This window comes from Anabas testudineus, chromosome 8 (genome assembly GCF_900324465.2).
Source record: "Anabas testudineus chromosome 8, fAnaTes1.2, whole genome shotgun sequence".
In the NCBI taxonomy this organism is placed as follows: domain Eukaryota; kingdom Metazoa; phylum Chordata; class Actinopteri; order Anabantiformes; family Anabantidae; genus Anabas; species Anabas testudineus.
Genome location: NC_046617.1, coordinates 1,102,368 through 1,126,395, shown reverse-complemented (window position 1 = coordinate 1,126,395; position 24,028 = coordinate 1,102,368). Strand labels below are relative to the sequence as shown.

The 24,028-nt window shown below is 38.7% G+C and overlaps 1 protein-coding gene across 2 annotated transcripts; it reads right to left on the bottom strand.

Annotated features, from left to right (window-relative positions):
- Positions 1-5,098: 5,098 nt before the first annotated feature.
- Positions 5,099-23,037, bottom strand: gna13b (guanine nucleotide binding protein (G protein), alpha 13b). 2 transcript variants are annotated; one of them, XM_026350040.1, is made up of 5 exons: positions 22,696-23,031; positions 11,498-11,727; positions 9,628-9,678; positions 8,631-8,831; positions 5,099-6,205 (listed from the first exon to the last, which is right to left on the bottom strand). In XM_026350040.1, the coding sequence occupies exons 1-5, from the start codon at positions 22,976-22,978 to the stop codon at positions 5,834-5,836; spliced, it is 1,137 nt and encodes a 378-aa protein (XP_026205825.1). In that variant the 5' UTR covers positions 22,979-23,031; the 3' UTR covers positions 5,099-5,833. The 2 variants fall into 2 exon arrangements, with proteins under 2 accessions (XP_026205825.1, XP_026205833.1); XM_026350048.1 differs by lacking the exon at positions 8,631-8,831 and having other exon boundaries at positions 22,696-23,037.
- Between the last annotated feature and the right edge of the window lie 991 nt (positions 23,038-24,028).

Sequence of the window (24,028 nt, the reverse complement as noted above, 5' to 3'; positions counted from 1 at the left end):
TCATTGGTGGTCCTGAGAAGTTCCAATCAATCAGAATCTTTATTGTCACTATACAACAAAATTGTGTGCAATCCTATACAGTGCAAGGATAAAATGTAAAAAAACAAACAAACATGTAGAATATTTTTTTTATGACAGAAGAGAAGAAAGAGATTTCGTAATAAATAGTATATACACATGTATGCATGATTGTAACAGCAATACTCACGTCACGGACATCATAATTGAAATTGTATAATTTGTTAAGAGTATTGCACAAAAAGAGGCATACCATTGTTTATTTATTATTACAACAGCCCTGGGGTAAGTGCTGTTTTTCAGTCTGTAATTGTTCTGTACTGCTTTCCTGAGGGTAGCCTGCTGAACAGCCTTCCTACTGGCTATGGCCTCAGCGCAGCAGGTCAGCGGGCATGGCCACGTCCTGGGCACTATTCCCTGGCCGATGTGGGCGCGGCAGCGAGGTGGTCCTGCCAGTCCACTTTTGCCCACTTTTATTTCCCTGATGTCGGAATCTGTCCGCTCCGTGCCGCAGCCGTGTCACCAGTGGCGTCGCCTTGGCGTCTTGCGAGGCCTCGCTCTGGTCGGCCTGTAAATATGTACATAGTTCTAGTGTAGGGCTTTTTGGAAGAATGTCGCTCTTGTGCAAGGAAACAACTGCTTTGAAGAGTAATCTCAGCAGTTCTTTTTATATCAGCCCTGCCAAGAAACAACAGGTTGTGCAGACTTTTAAGCACTGCAAAGCTAAAATAGGTCAAAATGGGAACATGCTATACAAGAAAAGTCAACAACGTCTTTTCATTCTATGAAGGCTGGACAAGTTTTACGTTGACAGAGCTTTCACCTTGTTTTGGAGCATTCATTAAAGTGTCCTTACATCTGTGTGTAGTTAAACAGAAAAGTTAATTAAAAGGGGCGGTTAAAGTTAGTAGTAAAACAAATGGAGCACCATTAAGCACCGATATTTGACCTTCATCCTGTCTGATGTTCTCCCATCCCCTAGTTTCCTTTTCCTGCCTTCTGATTCTCTCTTTAGGCAGCCAGAACCAAGAGGTACACAGAACAATCTATACTTTATATTGAAATGTCTTGTTTTCTCTGTGCCATCCGCTGCTGTACTGTCCACTGAGGACAGTAAAGTTGTTATTAATCGATTGTAATGTAGCACATCCTTAAATTATATTTAGTTTGGGCCCTTCTACATCTCATCATATCAGATATAGTTGGGATCCTCATAAAATTGATCAGAAATCAATAGAGAGCTAGTAGCTTGGAAAATCAGGGAGCTTCAGACAACCTTCTTTAGATTCCGCACATAGCAGTTTAAGTTGGGGTTTACAGATGAGAGGACTAAACCAACTGTAAATTGGCCTGATTGTTATTGCTGTAAATATTGTAAGCATTCCTACAGGGTATAGTAATCTGCGAAGAACATTCATTTTTATATGTGCTATCAAGGTCTGTTTTGACATTATTAAAAAAGGGAGTGAAATTTGGTGACATTGCAGTTATCTGTCAATGTACCCACAGGTATAGCTTTAGAGAAATTTACATTCAATTCAATTCAATTCAGTTTTATTTGTATAGCGCCAATTCACAACAGAAGTTATCTCAAGGCACTTTACAGTGTAAGGTTTAAGACCTTACAGAAAATATTTATACAAAAAATTATAGAGAAAACCCAACAATCCCATCTGAGCAAGCTTTAGGCAACAGTGGAGAAGAAAAACTCCCTTTAGAGGAAGAAACCTCCAGCAGAACCAGGCTCATAGTGGACGGCCATCTGCCTCGACCGGTTGGGGTGAGTGGAAAGAGGAGAGAGAAAAGAACATCAGGCAACAAAAACAACAACAAGCAGCAAGAACATTGGGCAGATGGACTGGATTCTGGAGATGCACAGCTCCAGGCCGAGGATACCTGCAGAAAAGTACAGAGAGAGGGAGACAGAGAGGAGGAAACACAACTACAGGAGAGAGAAGACACAAAGTTAATGACATGCAATGGTGGCATTTGAATGGATATCGGAGAAAGGAGAGAGGAGAGGAGCTCAGTTTATCAGTAGAGGTCCCACAGCAGACTAAGCTATATCAGCATAACTAAGAGATGGTTCAGAGTCACCTGATCCATCTCTAACTATAAGTTTTATAAAAAAGGAAAGTTTTAAGTCTAGTCTTAAATGAGGAGAGGGTGTCTGCCTCCAGAACTTGAACTGGGAGCTGGTTCCACAGAGATTTCTGTGACAAACATGCAGCAAGTCATGGCTTTCAAGCTTTTGCAGCTGTTGCATAATTTATACTAGGTAATGTGACACCTTACCCACCAGTGTAGAAATTCACAAAACATGTCAATGCTTGTACATGCTGCAGATTAAAATTCTGGCTTTGACCACCTAATTCACAAAGACATTGATCTTGTCTCTTGCAATCAGCAGACTAGAACTCAGTTCTTCCTGTTAAAGTCCTGATCATACATTACAAATATAAACTACAAAATTGGCATCACAGAGCTGAAACGGCATGTGATGCTGGGTGTTATTTATTCTTTATTCTCTTTAGAGATCAGCTGCCATAAGCAATTATGACAACTACACTGCTCAAAATAATTAAAGGAACTATTTTTAATTAGAGTATAGCATCAAGTTAATTAAACTTCAGGTGGAGATGACCACTAAAACAAGAATGGTTTTCAGGTGGAGGCCACTGACACTCCTCATCTTTTCTGACTGTTGTTTCACTAGTTTTGCATATATTCAAGATTCCCAGAGGGAAATAGTTTATAGCTAGGGTCAGTATCACTACTGGTAGAAAAAAGTGATACCTGGACCCTACGGAGGTTGAACAGGTAGTCCAACTCCATGATGGGTCAACACGTGCCTTTGCCTGAAGGTTTACTGTGTCTCTAAGCACAGTCTCAAGAGCATGGAAGAGATTCCAGGAGACAGGCAGTTACTCTAGAAGAGCTGGAAATGGCCATAGAAGATCTTTCATCATTTGCAGGACTGGTATCTGCTCCTTTGTGCAAGAAGGAACAGAATGAGCGCGGCCAGAGACCTACAAAATGAACTTAAGCAGGTGTGAACTTCTCTTACCAAACAATAAGAAAGACTTTATGAGGGTGTCTTGACTGTCTGACGTCCTCGGGTCGGCTCTATGCTCACTACCCTGCACCATGGAGCTTGATTGGCGTTTGCCATAGAACACCAGAATTGGCAGGTCCACCACTGGTGCCCTGTGCTTTTTACAGATGAGAGCAGGTTCACCCTGAGCACGTGACAGGAGAGCAGGAGAAGCAGTCTGAGAATGAGACTATAACCTTTTAGTTGAGACACTAAAAACTACTTTTTTTGTGAAAAAAGTTTAAAAGTAAAAGAGTAGAAACAGTGAAAGGCCAATTTTATTGAACCATGGATGCAAATATCTGGGGTATTCAAGTCTTAATATTTTCAACATAACTTAGAGAAGTTGACTAAGGGACTGTCCCCAAAACACTATAACAAAATCAAATATGTTAAAAACAAGATTGAGGTGTGAGAGATTACATTAGACATTAGAAAAAGATGTAAACAGTAAATGACATGAATGACCATGACAAAAACTATTCAGTCTAATTACTAATTCACAGACTGGTTTTATCCCTATTCTCTTTTTTAATTTTGGGTGTATGTAGCATTAGGGAAAATACTAAGGTACCTTTCAAAAAATAAAACGGTACGACACAGCAAATAAAGGCTGAATGTAAGATTCCACAGGACACAGGAGTATAAATTTGGCCATTCTGACCCTAGACCAAATTGTTCATCATCATTTTATCAGGTGGCTTTTTCACCATTATCAAGGCTTTTTCACCATTTGAACTTTGACTAGATTTTAATTGAAGCAATAATGGTCACTTTAGATGACAACATCCAACATTTCAACCGAAGACACCTTGATCTTCACTAACTTTGGATCTCGCAATCGCTGCTTGTTGTTGTTTTTGTTGCCTGCTGTTCTTTTCTCTCTCCTCTTTCCACTCACCCCAACCGGTCGTCGAGGCAGATGGCCGCCCACCCTGAGCCTGGTTCTGCTGGAGGTTTCTTTATGAAGGGAGTTTTTTTCTTTACACTGTTGCCTAAAACTTGCTCAAATGAGATTGTTGAGTTTTCTATATGATTTTTTTTGTATAATTATACTCTGGAAGGTCTTAAACCATGCACTGTTAAGTGCCTTGAGATAACTTCTGTTGTGATTTGGCGCTTTACAAATAAAATTGAATCGAATTGAATGTACCGAAACAATGCTGTATAGCATACAAAAGGACTATCTCAAGAGGTTAATTGTGTGCTGCTGCTTGCTGCAGTGTGTTGCTCTGCGATGCAGCTCTCACCAGAATGAACCAAACAATGCACATTGGAACAATTTTAGTTTACTATGACCACAATGCTTTTACTAATCTGTTGTACTATGATGGTCACCAAAGCATTCGTCTTAACACTAATTACTTCTGGAGCTTATTTTTATGTTCACCAACTAAGCAAGTGTAACACCAGGTCTACTGTTTGCATATCAGGGTTACAAATAATAATTATTAATAAATAATTAAAGTAAATTATTTTCTTGATGTGTGTATTATTTGATCTATAAAACATCAGAAAATAGTCTGGAAGTTGATTTACCCAACTTCTAATTAACTTCATCTGAATGAGAATCTTCACCAACACAACAACAAGAACAAAAAAAACAAGCAAAACAAGAATACTTAACAACTGACATAACACTAATAAAGACTGTGGATAATAAAGACTGTCATCTGACATCATCATCTAGATATCATAGGTGATTGATGCACATGCTATTATGAGGTGAAAATCCAGCTGTGAGGTCTACGTTCAGGTTGAAAGTAGGTTTGCATTAGAAGCATAATGAGTTTTCCCTACTGACGTGCAGAGAAAAAAGCCCATAAAATGTAAAGGGCAGAGGCATAGGAGCACTGGTTAGTTTCAACTCATAAAGAAATGTTTCACAGAATGTGATAGTATGTTTTTTTAATTTTACAAGTGGTTTATGTGTTTGTGTTATCTCACCTGCTCATGTTACTAATTATTAATTACAGAGTACGTCTGTTAAAAAAATCCATAAAAAAAAAGAAAAAAAGTGGAAAACCCCCTAAATATAAATTAAAGAAAATGCATGGGCACATACATTCAGTATTTTCATATATTAGAAAAAGAAAACACTTTGAAACAGGAATTCCTATCTATGTTTGTTCTTGTTCTGTTCTTTCCTGTTCTTCTGATGTCATAGGAAATCCCCAACCGAGCCCAGTGATTTCATCACTAAGTGCAGTGGAGAGTAGGCCAAACAAAAGGAGCTCTGAAAAGGAAGGCACTGACAACTTTTGCTGAGTTGCTCAAATTTTCTGTGCCTGAAATTGGTATTACTACAAGTAACACAAATTTAAAAGAAGCTCCTCCCATTTACTCCCTAGCAAAAGTTGTCAGAGCAGCGTGGAAATAGGTTTGTATGATGAGTATGGATGTCAATCAGAGCAACATATAAGAAGCATATACCATCAAAGATGTTGCAGAGGTAAGAGGTCATTTACAGTGGTTTCATGAGTCAGATCATGGGGAGGCTCTAATTCAAAGTGCCAATTAATCACCATAAACTAGCTCAGTAAGGCAGAGTGCAAGCATGGGGGTGGTATAGTAGTGCCTTTAATACACAGTCAAAGTTTAAAAGTGAGGAGTGTGTCAAAGTCAGGGTGGATAGAGGAACACTGCCTGCCAACTGGCTAGTGACAGTAGGGGTTGGGGTAAAAGGCACTATATCTACCCCCCTCCTCTTTGTCAGTCCACTCACTGCAGCATTAGCTGCTTAAGGTTGTCATGAAGGATGGTGTCCTTGACATCACGGAACACCAGCCTGATGTTTTCAGTGTTGATGGCTGTGGTGAAGTGGTGGTACAGTGGCTTTTGCTGATTCTCACGCCGCTTTTTGCGGAAGCAATCCACCAGGAAGCGTTGGACATCTGCCAGGCTTGTGGGGTCCCCCGAAAACTCAGGGAAATAGTCTTTAATAGATACATGCGCCACCTTCTCCTCCAGCAGGTCCGTTTTGTTAAGAAACAGGATGATGGAGACGTTGCTGAAAACCCTGTTGTTCACAATGGTCTCAAAGATGTTGAGTGACTCACTCAGCCGGTTGGTCTGCCGGTCCTCCATCAGCACCTTAACGTATGAGAATACAGATGTGATTGGCATTAAAGGGGACAATCAGTGTCTTTACATGCACTCAAGTAACCAGGTCACAGTCGGCTTTCTCGAGTAAGCTGATTTCTTAACTGTCATCTGAATGGGAAACCTGGTTATTGTAATCGGGGTAGGGGATTAGAGAAACCTAATTTCCCAACGTCTATTTCTCCCTGAGGAATCCAATTAATCTGCCATGTAAACGCGTAACCAGGCGTCTAATCAGCTTTTTACAAGATGTATATGCATAACAAACACACCACTCTACTACTGTCAACTGAGAAGTGTGGCTTGGTGAAAGGAGAGGTCATTACATGGACAATGCTGTGTCGTTTTTGAATCATGCCTGCCCAAAATCCAACTAATATTGAAACCAACACAAAGTAGACAGAGACACCTAAATAGGTCACTTCTCACCTTATATTTCTTTAATTCAGACAGTTTGTGCTGTAAAAAGTTGTGCTGTAACTGTTTGTCTGTTGCTGTGTGTGTCTCTCTCACAACGCTGTAAGTCACCTCCCCTTAAACACGCATAAAAAAAAGAAAAAAAAGAAAAACAGAAGAAGCGGTTGGGAAGTGTCTCAATAAATTTGCGAACCTTGCTTCCAAAGCCAGAAATCTTATGACAAACTCTAAGGTTTCTTGAGTGCATGTAAACGATGTGTGTGATGTGTATCAGACATGGGGGAACAATGATGGTCCAACTTTGATTCCTTGGCTATTTTTCTGTGTCCCAGAATATGTCTATATCTATTAGCAGACTTGTGTGCCTAATCTTCATACTTTTTCAAATGTGGTGGGAACAATAACACTACAGCTCAAAAAGGATATTACAGCTCCTACAGCTACTTTTGTCACAGGCTGAACCTTTGTTTCTTTTGCATCCCTTTCTTGAATCAACAGGAGAGATCACATTTTTCCTACATTAGCTTCTCCTTTATTGGGGTGCCTGTATCTCAATAGGTAGAGCAGTTGTCTGTCAATCATAGGAGCAGTGGTTCAATTCCCGGCTGCCACGTCACATGCCAAAGTGTCCTTAGGAATGATATTGAATCACAAGTTACCCCCTGTGAGTCAGATCAGCTGCATAGCAGCTCTGCTTGTGAGTGTGAATGGGTTAACAAGATGCAGTGTAAAACTATTTGAGTACCAGTTAGGAATAAAAGTGTAGACTATTTATTGGCTCCCTGTGCGCTTGTTCTTCATCATATCTTGAAGACCTCATAGTGCCATATTTTCTTTAACCTAAAACATTGCTAAAATCAGGAGCATCCTGTCTCAAAGTGATGCTGAAAAACTTATCCATGCATTTGTTACTTCTACACTGGACTACTGTAGTTCACCATTAACAGGATGTCCCAATAACTAACTTGAAAACCCTCCAGTTCTTCTAAAACATATTTCTCCTATATTAGTTTCTTTCGATTGGATACTTGTAAAATCCAGAATAACATTTTAAATAATTCTACTCCATCCTCCTCTGCTGTGCTCTACTCTCCCCACTTATATTCCACCACTGTATGTAATTAACTTTACGTCTTCTCTCTTCTTCCTCTCTGTCTCCTTCTCCCTTTACCTTTCTGCAGGTATCCCCATCCTCAGAGCTGTATATTTATACAGAGCACAGTTACTGGCCCCTTTTCTCTCCTCTTTCCACTCACCCCAAATGGTCGAGGCAGATGGTCGTTCACCCTGAGCCTGGTGCTGCTGAAGGTTTCTCCTGTTAAAGTGAGATTTTCTTCTCCACTTCTGCCTAGTGCTTGGTCACATTTTAGTGGGTTTTCTATGTACAGTTATATATTACACTTATATAAGTATTGCCTTGAGATGACTTTTGTTGTGATTTGGTGCTATATAAATAAACTGTATTGAAAATAGTTTTTTATTAATTGCATTTTCTCTGCAATTTTCCAAGCAGAACATTTTGCTCTCAGAATACAGGTCTACTAGCTGTTCCTAGAGTTTCCAAATACAAAATGAGACTTAAACTTTCCTTTTAGATAAAGCTTACAGTCAGAGCTGACTCAGGTGACTTTGAACCATCTCTTAGTTATGCTGCTATAAACTTTTTCTGCTGGGGGACCACCCTTGGTACACTAAGCTCCTCTCTTCCAGGAAATTATAGAAATACCCAGGACAACATCTAAAAAACTGCAGGCCTTACTTGCCTCGTTTAAGATAAGTGTTTATGAATCATTTAGGTATGAGAAATATGCAAAAAAATAAATAAATAACTAGCAATGGGGAAAAGCACTGTAGGATCAAGAGGGAGTCCAAGATAAGACGCCTACAACAATGCTGACTGCATCCTGACTTTAAGTATTATAAATCCTTTGCCATGTTTCGGCAGCTTATAACATCTAATAAGCTTTTGTGTGTCATTATTGTATGGCTCTAAGCTCACCTGATCATATTCAGAGGATGAGACGAGAAACAGGATTGAAGTGACTGAGTCAAAGCAATCGAACCAGCGGCGCCTCTCAGAGCGCTGTCCGCCCACATCAACCATCTTGAAAGGCACGTTCTTAATTTCAAAATTATACTCGTGGATGCCCTTAGTGGGCTTTCTGGCCAGAAGGATGTCCTGTTGGCTGGGAAGGTAGTCCTGCAAACAAATTCCAGTTGTAACTTTTTAACCGTCTGTTTGACATTTTTATCATTGCTTACTAGTTGTTTTAGAAAAAAACATTTGCCAAATGGTGAGTAGACACCATTTCTGTCCTCTAAAAGCATGTTAACACTAGGCTGTCTACATGGTAACATCTGATCAACACAAACAGTGCAGTGCAAAAGGATAAGGATAATATTCTCAGCTTCTGTCCAGCCTGTGTTTTGACCTGATCATTGAAGTGGATGTTTTGTTTTTAGCTGAAACTTCACCACCTGTAGCATGGGACAGCAGTTTTCAAAATATTGTTTTGCACATATATGCCTAAAACATATAGATGTATAATGTTTTAGTCATTTACTATTCTTCAAGAAAACTAAATTGTAAACAGCACATTCAGTCTCCAATGTAGACAATCTTATATTGAAGAAAACAACACCATTGCTCGCTTATTAAATGAAGACCATGGAAAAGAATCATTGAATGAATCATTCTTGACAATCAAATCAAATGGGGACATAAGAAATAAAGCCCGACTTTTAAGAAAAAGATTTGCCAATAGGAAGCTGGGTGGAGGATGATACACAATGAAAAGAGAATTTTTTTCTCCAGTTCCATATTATGTTATTTACTTCATTTTTAGAACTCTAAGCAGTATTTGTGTTCAACTGTTTTTTTACATCTGGACTAAATGGGTCTAAATTTGTAAAACCTCAAAGTCAAATGTGTTCCAGACATCTAGTCTGCTGGGCATCTGTAACTGATAGAGCTTTTGTAGTGTAGTGGGACTTACAGACTGTCCAAGCTTTTCCAAACTGTCCAGGAAATACTTCACTGACTCCCCCTGAGAGATAGAAAGAAAAGTAAGTCAATGAGTTTTAGTGCAAGTTTGATCTCCAATGTCAAATGTACTCACCTCAACTAATGTCTAATTCCCTTCCACATCAATATAGAAGTAGATTATATTAGAGTCAGTATTTATATGATGTCACTCCCTCATCACCACTGAATGAGAAAACAAATGGATATGTCACACCAGGGAGGTAACATTTAACCCAGGTCAGCTTTTAAGGTATGTTCTGCTATCTGCAGTAAAGATGGACCCTAAATAAACACATAACACACATCTGAAGCCATCTCTTTAGAATGTGATGGGAATATTCTTACTTTACAGTAAGAATGAACAGGAAGGTCTGAGTCTGTGATGGCCAGCGTTATCTTCCATGCTGTGGTGTGGGGTAGCAACAAGGTGGCAAACACTAACAGGCTGAACAAGTCAATCAGGAGTGCTGCATCTGTTCTGGGTTGTGGGGCTGGACCATCTACATATCGTAGCTGAGAGGAGGATGCTGTCCAAACTCTTCGCAATCCTGGAAATCCCTTCCACCCACTACACAATATGCTAGCTCAACATAGGCGTATGTTCAGAAACTGCTCAACATCAAGGCCACAGGAGATCTTTTTTACTAGTGACCATTAAACTGTACAAGTCATCCCCCTTCTGAATGGGGGAGGGGAACTGACATTATTATAACTATTATTTATCATATTATTTATCACATATCATGTCATATCATATCATATCATATCATATTTACGTTATCACTCTCCATTGCCATACATTCCAACCCTGGATTAATATTATTATTGACCTATTTCATCCATCTTTAGAAATGTTGTGTATATATTTAGTTTTTGTATTGATGTTATTTTGTAAAGCACAGGCATAGGCTACAGGAAAGGGTTGTGGGGGATGGTGTGTCCAACAAGAATGTGTACAGGTTTGGGCTAAAGTTGCCTGGGAAACAGCCAATTTATCTTTACAGAGAAAGCTGCCATTCTACCAAATTACTTTGTTTTCTGTTGTTGTTGCATGCATAACTGCTTGTCTCCATATATGCTTCTAAACAGTACATAGCTTTTCACGGTAACATAACGTCAATCAGTACTGCCCTATTTTAGGAAACGTTAATTTCTGTTAGAAAGTTTGCTTTTTGATATAGTTAACTTAAAAGAAGCTAACTTCCACATTATCTTCCAACATTCCAACACATTTATAGCAATTTTAAATAATGACAACACGCTGTATGAGGTTACAGCTGCATGAAAAATAGACTGTTGACGAAAACGTAAATGTACAACTGAGGTGGAAGTCACAACACAATTGAAATTTACTTGGCGGTGGTGCAGGTGACGGGTTTGGGGAATGGAGTATATATAACAGCAAATAAATATATATATATATATATATATATATATATATATATATATATATATATATATATATATATATATATATATATATATATATATATGTTGCATATATGATATACACGATGAATATATTCATAATTCACTTATTCATATTAATGGTGTGGTATGTGCCAAAAACAGAGCTTCCTTGAAATACTGAAGTTCCTGATTCAAAACTGAGTTAATCAAGTTGATCATGATTTATTGACATGATATGAATATTTGAACTGGGAGATGCTAAAACTGATGAGAGATCAGCTCTTGATTTTACTAGAGAAGTAGTCAGACTACTAAAAAATAAATTACCAAGATCCAGTGAACTTGTTCATTGAAAAAATGGACACTTTGGTCAAGAGTGATGCATCAGAAAGTTGAACACAGCATGGACACTGGGTAACCCTGTTACTTACCAGTTGGAATTCCCTGCGGCGGTCATAGGCATTCTGGATGCCCTGGTCAGCCCACAGAGCACAGATGGATGGCAGGTAGTGCTGAAAAACTTTGGGTTCCACCATTCCATGACCATTAGTCATCACTGATCGAGTGTCAAATGCCATCATGGTGTCTCCATGCTGCTGATTTGAGGGGTTGCCCCATGGGATGTGTAGCTTTTCTCGAGCATCCACAAGCACTCGAATACCTAAAGGTGTAAAAGAACAAAATCACATTAGGATTTTATCCCGGTTATGGATGTACCCATGTCAACACCTGTTTTAGGTCAGAAACTGCATGACGTACTCTTTCTCATTTAAGTTACACTATACCATGTGTTAATGCCACTCAACATTTGTTAATAGCATGTTGGTTATATCTATATACCTACAGCTTGGATCTATTTCAAGATAAGTGATTACCACAAGTAATACCAGTAACAGTTGACTAAAAACTTTATTGGTCTGTGTCTATTAGAAAAGGTGGTGGGAGGATTACTCAAAGACACACTAAGAATGAAGCAGTGAACATGAGTAGCTGCTGACCAGGCAGAACACAAACTTAAAGAAATGGAAAATTTACACTCTATTGCTGTTTGTTTACACAGTTGTTTTATCCTAAATGTATTCAATCATCTAAAGTTAGCCAATGGTGCACATTCACAAAGTGTTCATAGGAAGAAATTTCTTTGTAAAACCTATTTGTGCAGGGTGTGAAATTCAACAATTCCTATACAATTCCTCAATTTAATTCATTTTCTTACTTAATTTGTAAATAATTAGTCGCTGTGATCATCAGCTGGCTCTGAGAAAATGTTCACCACCAACACACAGAGCCAGTTTACTGTTTGACGAGAAGGAATTACGAATAGACTAGGGATGAAACAGTTACCAGTTTTATGGTAAACCATGGTAAAATTTCTAGCAGCTAGTATTACTGTTACATTTTAATTATCCTTAAAAATGTGACGATTACGAAAACGCTGTGAACCCCCACGTTAAAGAATAAAGTACAACATCAACCACAGTTAGCAACAGTATCCCAGATGCATGGACTATTGACCTGCTCTTCCTTCTTACTTAGTACCTGTTCGACAACAGTGGCTTTCTTCTTGCCACTCTCCAAGAAAGATTTTACTGGTGAAGAACCCGGGCAACAGTTGTTGTATTTAAAGTCTCTCCTATCTCAGTTGCGGAAGCTTGTCACTCCCTCAGAGAAGTCATCGGTGTGTTAGTGGCCTCTCTCACTAGTCTCCTTCTTGTCAGTCAGTTTGTGTGAACGGCCTGTTCTAGGCAGACATGTGGCATATTCATTCTATTTCTTCATGATGGATTTCATTGAACTCATTGATTTTTTTTGTTTTCATCCAGAATAATGCTTTTCAATGACCTGTTTTCTGAGTTGCTGGGAGTGTTCTTTTGTCTTCATGGTGTAATGGTAGCCAAGAATACTGATTAACCAGTGACTGGATCTTTCGAATACTAGTGCCTTTATACTGCAATCACTTGAGACACATTAACTGCACTCAGGTGATTCCCATTTCACTAATTGTGGAACTACTAGTACTAAATATCTAGAGAGAGTACTGTTTGTATTCTGCCAGTCAAGGGTTTCCACTGACAAAGCCTCTGGTAACGGCCACGCTATGGCCATTTATAACCTCTGTGCTTGGCCAGGCATGGTGGATTAACTTCAGGGAGTGACACCACCATCGCCTAACGTCCCAGACCACTGATACCACTTACCATAGGACAGCCTCCTGTGCCAAGAGGGGGTCTAATGAGGACTACTCTAGGCTCCTCACAGTCACATTGAGATCTACCACTGCTTAAGGACAAAATTTTAGCTGGCCCAGGTGTGGAAAAACACAGCTACAGGTAACCCCAAAGCGCCAGGAACCACAACACTGTCCTGCCTGTTTTAATGCTGCTGGGCAGGATGTCCTGTATTTCATCATCTCCAGGGTGCCCCTATAACAAGGAAGGGGTCCTTGATGCCCTCTAGCTGTTTGGGAAGTGTTTTTTCGAGCACTCACAGAAGTACGCAGGCCAGGAGTGCCCACTGCCGCTTGCCAGCCACTAGTCTCACCGAGATCAAGCTATGGTTAGTCGGCATAGAAGGATGGGGTCATTCTCCTGTGCCTGCCACTACATTCAACTCACATATTTATAGCCTATTGATGAGAGTTTCTTTGGACCCTTGAAATACATTTTTCTGGTGTTACAGGATATTTATTGGCAATGAGACACTCTTTTTGTCCGCCAACTTACAATGCCTACCTCACCCATCCCCTAGTAGCTTTAGGCCGGATTACAACTTTTATTTCTTTTAGGTCACACCACACAGAGAAGAAGACGGAAGACAGGTGTTTAGTGTTGTGGCCAGTGCAGGCAGGCTGACCCTCTAGAGCATATGTGTCAAACTCACGGCCCGTGGGCCACATCCGGCCCGGCGTGTAACTATATCCGGCCCGCGAGATCATTTCTATATTATTATTATTAATGGCCCGGCGATGTGAAGCGCTGGTAACACAATAAACTACAGATCCCATAATGCAGCACTTCAGCTGCCTTGCCGAACACATTCCGCGTTAATCAAATCCAGTTTATGATGCTGCAAGTTATTATGAATCTAGTCCTCACGATGCCAAGTAATGTTGAACCATATCGTTACAACGGTGTTCGCAAATACGCACTTTGCTGATAAACTGAGTTCTCACGGCGCTTTAGTGACTTTGAAAAACAAGAAAAGAATGTTACCGTCTATGTGGAAACTTCACCTGTGCAGATTCAGATGGAGCTGATTGAGCTGCAGTTTAATGACTGAAGGTAAAGTAGGATACTGCAGGACCTGCACAGTTTATTCACTCCATTTCCGTAGAAATGTCCCAGCTCCGTCCACATGCGGCTCAAACCTTGTTTATGTTTGGTAGCACAAATCTTAGTGATAAGCTGTTCTCAGTGATGAAGACTAACAAAACAGCACAAAGGAGTCGTCTCACTGGCGAGAACCTGCAGTCCATCCTGAGAATCTCCACAACACAGAACCTCACACCAAATATAAACAAACTTGTTGACAAAAAAAGATGCAGCTCTGATAAAATGACATAAGAGCAAAGACTGAATGATTTGATTTGTTATTACTGAAAAGCACAAATTTTATTTAAATTTCCAGGTTTTGTTATGCAGCATGTTCATATTTTGAATTTGTATAACTTTGACAGGATATATTTTTATGGAGAGCAAAATCTTTTGGGATATTTCAAATTTAAGTTTATTTTTTATATAAAATGACACAAGAGTAAAGAAATGTGAATGTTTGTTCTTTTAATGTTTACTTTATTTCTAACTTATAACGTATAATGTACACAGGATGTATTTTTATGGAGAGCCAAATAAGTTTTTTTTTAAGTTTTAAAAGTTTCAGTGTGTCCAATAAATGTTTATCCTGTTCGGCCCGCGACCTGAAGTGTGTTTTGGATTTTGGCCCCCTGTGCAATTGAGTTTGACACCCCTGCTCTAGAGAGTTTGGAGGGATTGGTGTTGTGGGTTCAGTGTGAAACTGTGAACAATGGTTTCACACCATTAGTGTTGGCTAGGAGGAGCTGGATAAAGCATATTTGTGCTTTTGGTGCCAGGACATTTAATTTAATTGTCATTTATTTTTTGTAAATATTTTTGGTTGTTAATATTAAGTGTAATAAATTATCTTTTTTATAAATCATACAGTCGTGTATGCTTGTCATTGGATGCTTGTCTTGGACAAGTGAAGCAGAATTGACCAAGCGTTGGCTTGTTCACCCACTAATAGGGAACATGAGCTGTGATTAGATCAGTGCTTCTCAATTATTTTCTGTTACGCGCCCCCCCTCCCCAGGAAGAACTAAACATCTTATCATAATCTTTATATTGATAAAATATATATTGTGAAGGATGGATATATGAACCTAGATGTGTTAAAAGTTTTGTAAATTTGGTTCACTGCAGCACAATGTGGATGCAGCAAACACACCGAGGAGGCCCGACTTGGACAAGGACAGCGCACAGCTAAAACAATTGCGGTAAAGCACTTTTCCCGACTGTGTTAAGAGCAAACATTAAGTAAATTACATAATCTTAATATGATTGGAAAGGTAACTATAAACCTTGGCAGCTTCAGGATATTGATGCAGATTAATTTTCACTTGATACAGTCATAACATGTGTGATCTGTTCTCTTGTTGGTTGAAAGGTGCGTAACACCCAGTATTTAAAAAGAAGAAAAGTAAAAAAAAGTCCAAAAACATTTAATGTAATGCTCATGTAGCGTGTGTTGGAATGCTCAATATATATATCTGTATTTTCTCCTCCCTGTATTTTACTTGTACTTCGGCAAAAACACCAATTCTACAATCATCTTTGCATAATGATTAAGAGAAATGTGCAAAATCCATGATATTAAATTTGCAAGTTTTTGTACATACAAACTTTAAACAAATCAGGCACCAAATGTTAAGGTTCATGTTGACAATTTACAAGAGTTGGTAACATCACTGCACGTATGGTGTAATGTGACGAATTGACAAACTTGACAGCAGTATAACTTATTTAATTGACATCTCACTGTCAATCATTTGATGTCAGAGGGAAGTGAGAGATAGCGTTACAATTTAACCAGATTTACTGAGTGAGGTTTGTAAATACTCTGATCTCTGAACCTTAAGGCATACCAGTGTTTGTCTTGAATTAATTTATTTGAGGCAGTCTATCACAATTTGGCTCTTGCAAACCCCCCTGATATCCTTACGCTACCAGGTGATAATGAGAGAGATAATCAGTGATATTCTCTTTGCCTGTCAGTGGTCCTTAATCTCATTGTACGAAGTTGCAATGACAATAGAAGTTTATCTATCTATTTCTTCTATTTTATTAGTGTGGTGAGTGTCTGTAGGCTTTGTCATACACCTGCGCCTGAGTTCTTGTAAAAAAAAGCCAAAAACTGGTTACACATATACTTGGCAGATTAATCTGAGTTCTTTGGGAGAAATGTACCTTCTTTAATCCTCTGACCCTATTATGGAAACCAGGTTTCCTGTTTGAAAATCCTAAAACCCGAAACCTGAAGGGTTGAAGGGTCAAAGTAAGAGTAAGGTCTTGGCTTTCTAAGGAGAATAGTGTGTACAAGCACATCACCCCTTGGTGTGCACAATTATTGGTCAACTATGAGCATTCAGAACTATTATGCAACTAAGTGAAAGACTTTCCCATCTTACTTGTTTTTTTACATCTGTTGAAGTGAATATAAAAAACATTTACAAATAAACATTTCTGACAAAAAAACTAAACAAAACAAAAAAAGACAATGAGCAATATTGCCTTATTTTCTACAGTCTCACTATTTAAGCAGCTCCATGTGCCTCTCCACTCTGCCAGATGGTCTTATATCATCCTGAGAAGACATACTACCAGTCTTCTTTCAAACTAGCTTGATATTGAACCTCCCTGATCTGAACCTGCTTCTGCTCATCATTTTGGTACCTTAAGTGTCTTCTGCCTGACCTGCCTTTTAGATTTCTGTTCTCAGTATTGCCTATCTGTGTTGACCTGGTCTGTTGTTTGGGCCTTTGCTTCAGCTTTACGGACATTAGTGCTTGGATTGCTCTTCTGTGTATGACCCTGGAATTGTCTACAAGCCACCACCACTTCCAGTTCACCACTCAACACTCTACATCTCCTCACAGTCTCCTATCTGGTTCACTCCTCCCTGCCCCTCGACCACCGCTCACAAAGACTTCAGTGAGTACTCCTATATAACATTACCAAAGATCCAGCCAGACTCGATCTAACTCTGACTCCTCTTCTAGACCACCATACTCACCCAACAACAGCTCTGTTCAGCTGCAGGTTCCTGAGATCGTCTAGAAATAATTCTAAATAATTAATCCTAAACATGACTGTTTTTATTCATATTTATCTAATAACATTACCAAGATCAGCAGCTATACAGTATACAGAACAGTATTCTGCCACTGACTAGTTCCCCTTTGGCAAAACTTGGCACATGCTGTAGTTGGGAGGGAATAATGTGCATTCTATACAACTCTGGTATTAATTGCATATGATGAGTTTGCTGCGGGATTAGATGGTTTAGTGCTAGATGTCCTCCTTTACTAACTTTCTCTGCCTCTGATGACCTTTGTCCCTCTTCCCATACTGGGCTGTGACTGGTTTTGATCTAGTGCTCACTGTCAAGGTCAACTTTCAGTCCTTGGAATCTGAGTCTGGCAAGATGTGCAGTGGCCCCACCAACATACTTCTGATCTGACAAGCTGGGGTTGCATCCTCATGATTCACTCCTTATACACACTGAGCAAAAGTTTCAACTGCTGTATAACAGAAGAGAAATTTTCGCTAAAATACAAATGGTCACTATTGGAGTGAGCAGTAATGCACCTTTATAAAGGGAGTGAAGCAATCTAAAAGGAACACATATAACAAACCTGAAGCAACATCTATTAATATAGAGTCTGATTAAGCCATTTTTTAATTATTTAGGGTCATAACTTTTGTTTGTCAAGTTTGTCACAAATATGTGATGTATGAATGTGAGTTTTCTCTTCTGTAATGTTACCGGTGTCACTGACTAGTAACATTGTGTTTGCAGATGTCTGCAAACAGTTAAAAGATTAAAAGAAAAAAATATATAAATTAAATGAGGGATCACACATACATAGGATGATTATTGATTTAATTGTTACCTTTAACCAGGAAGACCAGAGGCCTTGCTTGCCTTGTATTGATGTAGCAGCTGTAAGTTGGTCGCTAATAGGCTGACGAACACGTGCACATCAGAGGAAAATGTGTTTTACGTCACCTTTAAACAAAAAATAAGCTAAAATATGACAAGACCGAAGGAGCTACAAATCACAGTCATTACTAATTCAGTAAAATTGTTGTTTTGAACTAACCTATGAGGAATCCTGACACTGGTGGTCTTCTACTAAAATTCAGAGATCTTAGACCATGATCTTGACTTTCACTGCATCTGTCTGACTTTGAATCCCACTGTGAAGAAAATTGAGTCAATAGTTAATTTACTGTTTCCCAATTAATTATAACTCCTCCAAGGTAACTTTAACGTTATTTGTTAAGTGTATAAAAAGTGTACAAATTAGCTCTTTTCTGTATCTCTTTGTCCTCTTATCAGCAATGTTATGGATAAGCCTAGGAGAACACTGATTGATTAGTATAATTTTCAGACAAGCCAATCAATAAATATGAAGCAATAACTGTAGACATAATTTACATTAAGTCATTTGCTAGCCACTTTCATCCAAAGCAACTTACAAGTGAGACAAGGCGACAAGGGTAGGCAGGGTACACATAAGACCCCTATTGGAGGTAGGCCACAGTCAGGATTCGAACCCCAGTCTCCCGCATGGAGGGTGGTGATCTGTGCAGCGAGTGTCTAGTGGTTTTTATTTTATTCAGTTTTGATGTAGTTAAGCTAGTTTTTTTTTTACAAAGGTTATTTTGGGTGTTATTTTATTTATTTTATATATTATTTATCAATCTGTACATACATAATAAGTATTAAGTCATAAGTTTAAACAACATTTGGTCGTATTGGTAATAATCCTGTCTAATTTGCACATTGTCTCTTGCACATAACCTACAGAATAACTGTAAATTTGATAATTTTGATTATGGTAAAAACTAAATGTTGCTTCCAGGATGGCTAGAGCTCCAAATTCTAACCTAGCCTCAACAACATCTGATAACAGAAGTGAACTAACTCTAAGCTCTAAGAACTCTAAGCTAAGTTACTAGGTAGTGACGCTGACATCAGCCAAGGGTGTAATGGATCACGGATAAGATCATTTTTTGGATAATACCACTGCAACACAATACATTTTACACAGTAGATTTTGCTTATAAATACTGTCACACTGATACTATCACAGCTGATTTTAACATGCAACATACTTTTTAAAAATCTTTTCACTGCAGCTCTGTGTGAAGATGTACAGAATCAAAAAAGGTCTAATTAAAAAGCAACAATGGCAGTAAGAATATATGTCACATTACGGTACTCAGTAACTGCTTTGTGGTTCTCACGTGAGCCGAACAGTGGAGGGTGATCAGGGATAATTTAATCTCCATTACAATCAGTTACATTGTTAAGTGAGACAAACTGTACATTTACTCAAACATGTGGCGAGAGGGTTGAAATACACACAGTATTGTGTGTGTGGTTCCAAACAGGAAGTATATTACCGCATCTGAAACTTCCCGACCAGCTGTGACAGGCCACAATACAGTCATATCATCAGAATGACAATGTCATTAAATTATTCAGTATGGAATTAAACATTTGGCATGATATAGCTGTTATATTAGTAAGATACAGACATGTCGCCATCTCCCAATCTCCACTGCTTGAAGGGAAATACAAAGAGAAGGCAACAGGAAGAAACCTTGAGAGGAACCAGACTCAACAGGGAACCCATCCTCATATGGGTGCTCACATACTATGTGTTAGGCAGCAGGCAGTCCAGTAAAACATGAACGTGTTATCTAGTTTAGCAGCAGAGCTAACAGGGAACATGTTTTTTGTAACATGCAAACTAAAAACTCACAATTATTAGGCCAGTAAACATGTCTTCTTAATATTCTTCATGTTATTTCATATCGTCACACAGGTCCTGTTGGTCCTCAGAGAGAAGCTTTGGTCCAGAAAAACCCCCCAACAAAGCCATCAACCAATAGAACTGGCTGCAACAAGCCCCTGCCCCACCACCTCCCACACTGACATAAGTACCTCTCTGTTTAATCAAGAGCGTAAAACAGTCAGTCGAGCACAGCTAAGTATAAAAAACACTTGGTGCGCAAGAAAATGTATCAAATTTAGTAAGAAAGGGACATTTGAGAGGGGAAAAAGACAACTTGAGCACAATATTAAGATAAGCGTACACACAACTCTATGTTCTGTGCTCACATTGCGTCACATTTGCATTCTCTAGTGGAATATTGATGTGTGCAACATGTTAAAACCTGCACTATTATTTTTTTCCCTTATATTTTTGTGCGCTCTAGTTTTGGAAATGATCTAACACCATATTATGAACTGTTTGTTTATTTAACCACCTATTTTGCTCTTCCAACACAAAAAGTTCTAAAACTGAACCTGTCCGTTGCTAAACAACACAAACAATGAACATACTTTTGTACACTTGCTAACTCTGAGCTGATGCTCCTCCATTGATTTCTTAATGATTTAATAAATTATTATATTTCTGTAGCTTATGGCTTAATTTGTATGGATTTGATAGAGGCATTGTCTATTAATGTGTCCCGCACACTTGCTGCTTGGAAGGTGTGAAACACATTATTAAAAACTTGCCAAACTACTTAATTGTAGAAGTTGGCATCAGAAGATACAATACAAGACAAAACCAAACTTCCTAGCACTATGCGCATGTATTTCATATGTACTTTATTTCAGGTCAGTAATTGGACTCATTGCAGTTACTGTCCCTATCTTCCTAAGACTCATTTGTATTTTTTTTACTCAAACATAATAAACCAGATAGACTGTGTAATGTAAATAATAACCACTTATCAATAATTTCAATTTGTAATTTGTTACTTTTCATCTCTAGTAATTGCATATGAGCTAAAATAGACAGTGACAGGCTAACAGACAACAGCCTATGTTCTCAAAGTCAATGTCACAAGAAACAAATACAGTTTATATTGCCAATATTGATAGCTTAATGTTGTAGAAACTAAAATGGCAAAACAATGTTGAGCAATTCAAATCACTGGGTTTTCCTTGTAAAGCCCACTTGTAATAACATACAACTTATCTCAGACATCCTACTTTCAATGATACTTGGATATTCTGTGCTAATCTGATTTATCTAACAGCTCAACTATCTGATTGTGGTTTCCCTCCAGAATGACCTTTGTTAATACAAAAAGACCACTGTCCCATAATGCAACATACAGATCTAGAAGCAACGCACTATTTCAATGGTTCATTACTGAAGCCTGTTTGCAGATGACACAGAAGACTGCTGGTTTATGCAATTTGCTATACCTAGCCTAGCAAAAACTAACACAATCAACAGCCCTGCACTAAATCCTACATTAATGATCATGAAAAGTATTAAAGAGAGGTGTAAGTTTAAAGGATATAGTTTGTGGTGCTGTTTAAAATTCCCACATTTTACAGAGTAGTTCTTTTTAACCTCAAATGACTCTTAGTCATAAAAAAAAAACCCACTTCTCTTTTGTACTTGTGCTGAAGTAATCTTTTTTGAACACTTTTTTTGATAGCACTTTGCTTTGAGGTTTTCCCCCTTGACTTAGATTTAGTCAAGGAATAGTTTTGCTTGCCTTGTTTCTCACTTGTAAGCGTCTGCCAAATGACTAAATGTAAATGTTAGTGTTGCCTGATTCAATTCAAGAGCACCACAAACTACATCTTCCAAAAATGATCTCTCTAAAACAAATTTCACAAAAAAACTTACATTTTATTCTTCATGAGGGTAGAGTTTATTGCGTGGCTATAACATTAGAGTTTTTAATCTTGGTGTACTAGCATGTATACAATGTGTATATTAACTTGTAGTGAAAATATTATAAGACGATCTTTCCTCATCATGCTACCAGAATAATGTTTACCAATTATCAACTTTCTGAAAACAGTTCACAGTCATTGGCTGGGCTGGCCACGGTCTCAAATCCCTGATGGGCAAGTTTAGAGTAAAAGTTTTTAATTTGAATACCCTCTCGATACGGGACCGGATTACTGTTTCGGTGCTAACAACTGCCATAAACACGCACAAGTCAAAATCAAACCATTGTCTACTTTTACATCAACAAAGGGCTCATTCGTCATAATTTCGAAGTTATTAAAATACCAAACAATGACCCTAAACTTGATCAAATGATAGTTCCTTCATTTCCACCGTATACACAAACACAAATAACATGGGCGTTTCTTGGTAGCTGAACTAGCTAACCAGTCTAGCTTGGTGGAAAACAGTGTCCCAGTACATTCAGCTGCAATAGCATGGCTCCCAACTTGCCACTCACTTCTCAGTACACCCAAAGTAAGCAACCAATACAGCGAAATACACAAGGCAACTTTAAGATATGAAACAAAAAGGGGAAGCTCAGAGAATTCCTACCTTTAATAACATTACTAAAAATCGTGGCTCGGAATTCTTCTCTGGCCTTCTGATCGAAGTCCTGCCCATGAATAATGCGCATCTGCTTGAGGAAGGTGGACTTGCCGCTCTCCCCTGCTCCAAGCAATAAGATCTTTACAAGCCTTTTAACATAAGTCTTATCTCGACGAATACACTTATCTATTTCTTTGGATTTCCGCAATTGTTCTGCCTCGCCGCTTGTCAGAAGACAGTTAGGGAAACATACAGATAAAACGGAGCGGGACGGCAGGAAATCCGCCATCTTTGAAACAACTTCATCGATACAGACAGAGAGAACTGAGCTCACGCTACACTGTAGGTGTATTCACGTGTCGTGGGACTCCACTAAAATATAAAATATCAATAGTCCACTTAGCTTTCTACATTGCAGTTAGACCATCTAGTCTATATTTACAGAGGTTACAGCCTACTGAACTAAAGCCTAAAATTTCAAAAGTTTAAAAACAATGCAATAATAATTTTAGGATGCAACTTTTACTTCCTGATCTTTTGGTGTGTAGTTAATTTTCTAAAACAAACTAGCTCTGTTATAAAGCATATGTGATTGGCATATAAAGGCTACAGAAACCATTAATCAAAAGAGCTTTAAATCAACATATTTTATCTGGAACGTAAATGTAAAACGTTTACAAAGAGTTGTTTATGTGCTCCACGATGTTTTTCCAACATACTGGAACGCAGCACAAGTACAGAGGCGGTCGAGGAACGCTCGTAATAAAGAACGTGAGCGTGACCACGCTGGACGTTTTGGGCGGGGCCAGGATTTTTGTGGCACAATTGATCGTTTCTCGTTTTCACGTTTTTGGGAAATAGGGCTTTCCTGTTTCTTGTTACAGTTATATGTGATGATCAATACCACATGTCTCTACAGAACGTGTGAAGTTTGCTGCCAGTAGCCAGTTTAAAAAATAGTTTGCTACCTGGAAACAAACACTGAAGCAACACAAAAATAGACAAAGTATGGTGGAGGGAGGATCATGACTTGGGACTCCTTTGCTGCCTCTGAGCCGGTACATCTTGGCATCATGGAGCAGAAAATTACTATTTGCAAGCTATAGCTCAGTAGAAGTTGGGTGATGCAGCAGGATAATGACCCTTCATCACATCAAAGTACGTTGACTACAGAATAGCTTCAGAGACAATGTCTGCCTTTTGGAGTAGTCCAGTGAGAGCCTAGACCTCAAACCAATAGAGGTGGTGTGGAATGACCTGAAGAAGCATTTCATTACTATAAAGACCGAAGAGTGCTGCATGGTGATGACCGAGGAGCATTTACATTACATGTCATAAA

Coding starts and splice junctions, on each gene's coding strand:
- gna13b (XM_026350040.1), bottom strand. CDS start 22,978: ATGGCGGATTTCCTGCCGTCCCGCTCCGTTTTATCTGTATGTTTCCCT. Junction 9,679..11,497: donor GCCGCAGGGAATTCCAACTG/GTAAGTAACAGG, acceptor TCTATCTCTCAG/GGGGAGTCAGTGAAGTATTT. Junction 8,832..9,627: donor TGGAAAAGCTTGGACAGTCT/GTAAGTCCCACT, acceptor ATTTGTTTGCAG/GACTACCTTCCCAGCCAACA.